Here is a 1,197-nt window from a genome sequence, read left to right as displayed (position 1 = left end):
AACAAGAGTGAAACTCCGTTTCAAAAAAATAAAATAAATAAAAATAAAATAAAATAAATAACTAAAATAAGCACTTAATGCTATATATTTCCCTCTAAGTACTGCTTTAACTGCAACCTCAAATTTTTATATGTTTTCATTTGCATTTAATTCAAACTGTTTTCTAATTTCCCTTGGTCATTAATCACATTCAGACAGTATGGGTTGTGGTTAACGGCTGGTCTCAAGTTCATCTGCCCGAGTTTCAGTCTCGTCTTTATCTTTTACTAGCTGTGTGACCTTGGACAATTTGCTTAACAGCTCTAGGCCTCAGTAACTCATCATAAAAAGGGAATTGTATTGACTTCACTGTACTACCCTACACGTCCTCTGAGGCACACTCCAACCTGCCCAAGCCTTCCTTCCCACCTGGGGTAGTGATGGAAAGCTGGGTCCCCTTGTCAGCCAGTCCACTGTCTCCCAAGGCATTGCTGGCCAGCAGCCAGACCTTGTATCGTGTAGAAGGCTGCAGACCAGTCAGTGTGAAGGTGGTGGCCTGGGGTGGTAGGACATCCACATAGTGGAACCCTGGAGTCCCCAGGGCCTCACACCTGCAGGACAGGGGGGATAGTAAGTTCAGGGAAGTGCCCCAGCCCATTGGCTGCCTCCCCTTCCTTCCTGCCTCGACAAGGACCCACCTGATGCAGAACCTCTGTGGCAGGCCCCCATCAAAGCCAGGCTTCCACTCCAGCTCCACAGAGTGTGGGGTCAGACTCACAACCTTTAATCCTGATGGAGGGTCAGGGCGGCCTATGCGGAGAAAGATGGGAAAGCAGTCAGAGGATACAAAAGAATCCCAGAAGATTCTGTCCAAGTTTTCCCTAGGAATGATTTTAAATATACAATCGCTTCTCATTGTTCACGGTATAGTCATGTTCTATAAGGTCACTGTGAACACTCCTCTGGCAAACACCAAACTGTTCCTAAAATCCCAGTACTTTGTGAGACCAAGGCTGGAGGATTGCTTGAGCCCAGAAGTTCGAGACCAGTCTGGGCAACATAGCAAGACCCTGTCTCAAATTAAACATTACAATTAAAAATAATTTTAAAAAGAAGTAAGTGAAAACAAAACCAAAAGAAACAGAAAAAAAAATTCAAGACCGAATGGTTGCTTCTATGGAAAATGAAGGTTAGGTTTCTTTCTTTTTTCTTTCTGTC

The 1,197-nt window shown here is 44.1% G+C and overlaps 1 protein-coding gene across 1 annotated transcript; it reads right to left on the bottom strand.

Moving 5' to 3' along the window:
• Window positions 1-332: 332 nt before the first annotated feature.
• On the bottom strand, window positions 333-1,022 carry LOC108524952 (nephrin-like). Its single transcript, XM_017866028.1, has 2 exons — window positions 678-1,022; window positions 333-590 (listed from the first exon to the last, which is right to left on the bottom strand). Exons 1-2 carry the CDS (start codon window positions 893-895, stop codon window positions 359-361), a joined length of 450 nt encoding a protein of 149 aa, XP_017721517.1. The 5' UTR covers window positions 896-1,022; the 3' UTR covers window positions 333-358.
• Window positions 1,023-1,197: the final 175 nt, after the last annotated feature.

Source organism: Rhinopithecus bieti, unplaced genomic scaffold (genome assembly GCF_001698545.2).
Source record: "Rhinopithecus bieti isolate Rb0 unplaced genomic scaffold, ASM169854v2 repeat_35394, whole genome shotgun sequence".
In the NCBI taxonomy this organism is placed as follows: Eukaryota; Metazoa; Chordata; class Mammalia; order Primates; family Cercopithecidae; genus Rhinopithecus; species Rhinopithecus bieti.
This window is presented reverse-complemented; position numbering and strand designations above follow the sequence as displayed.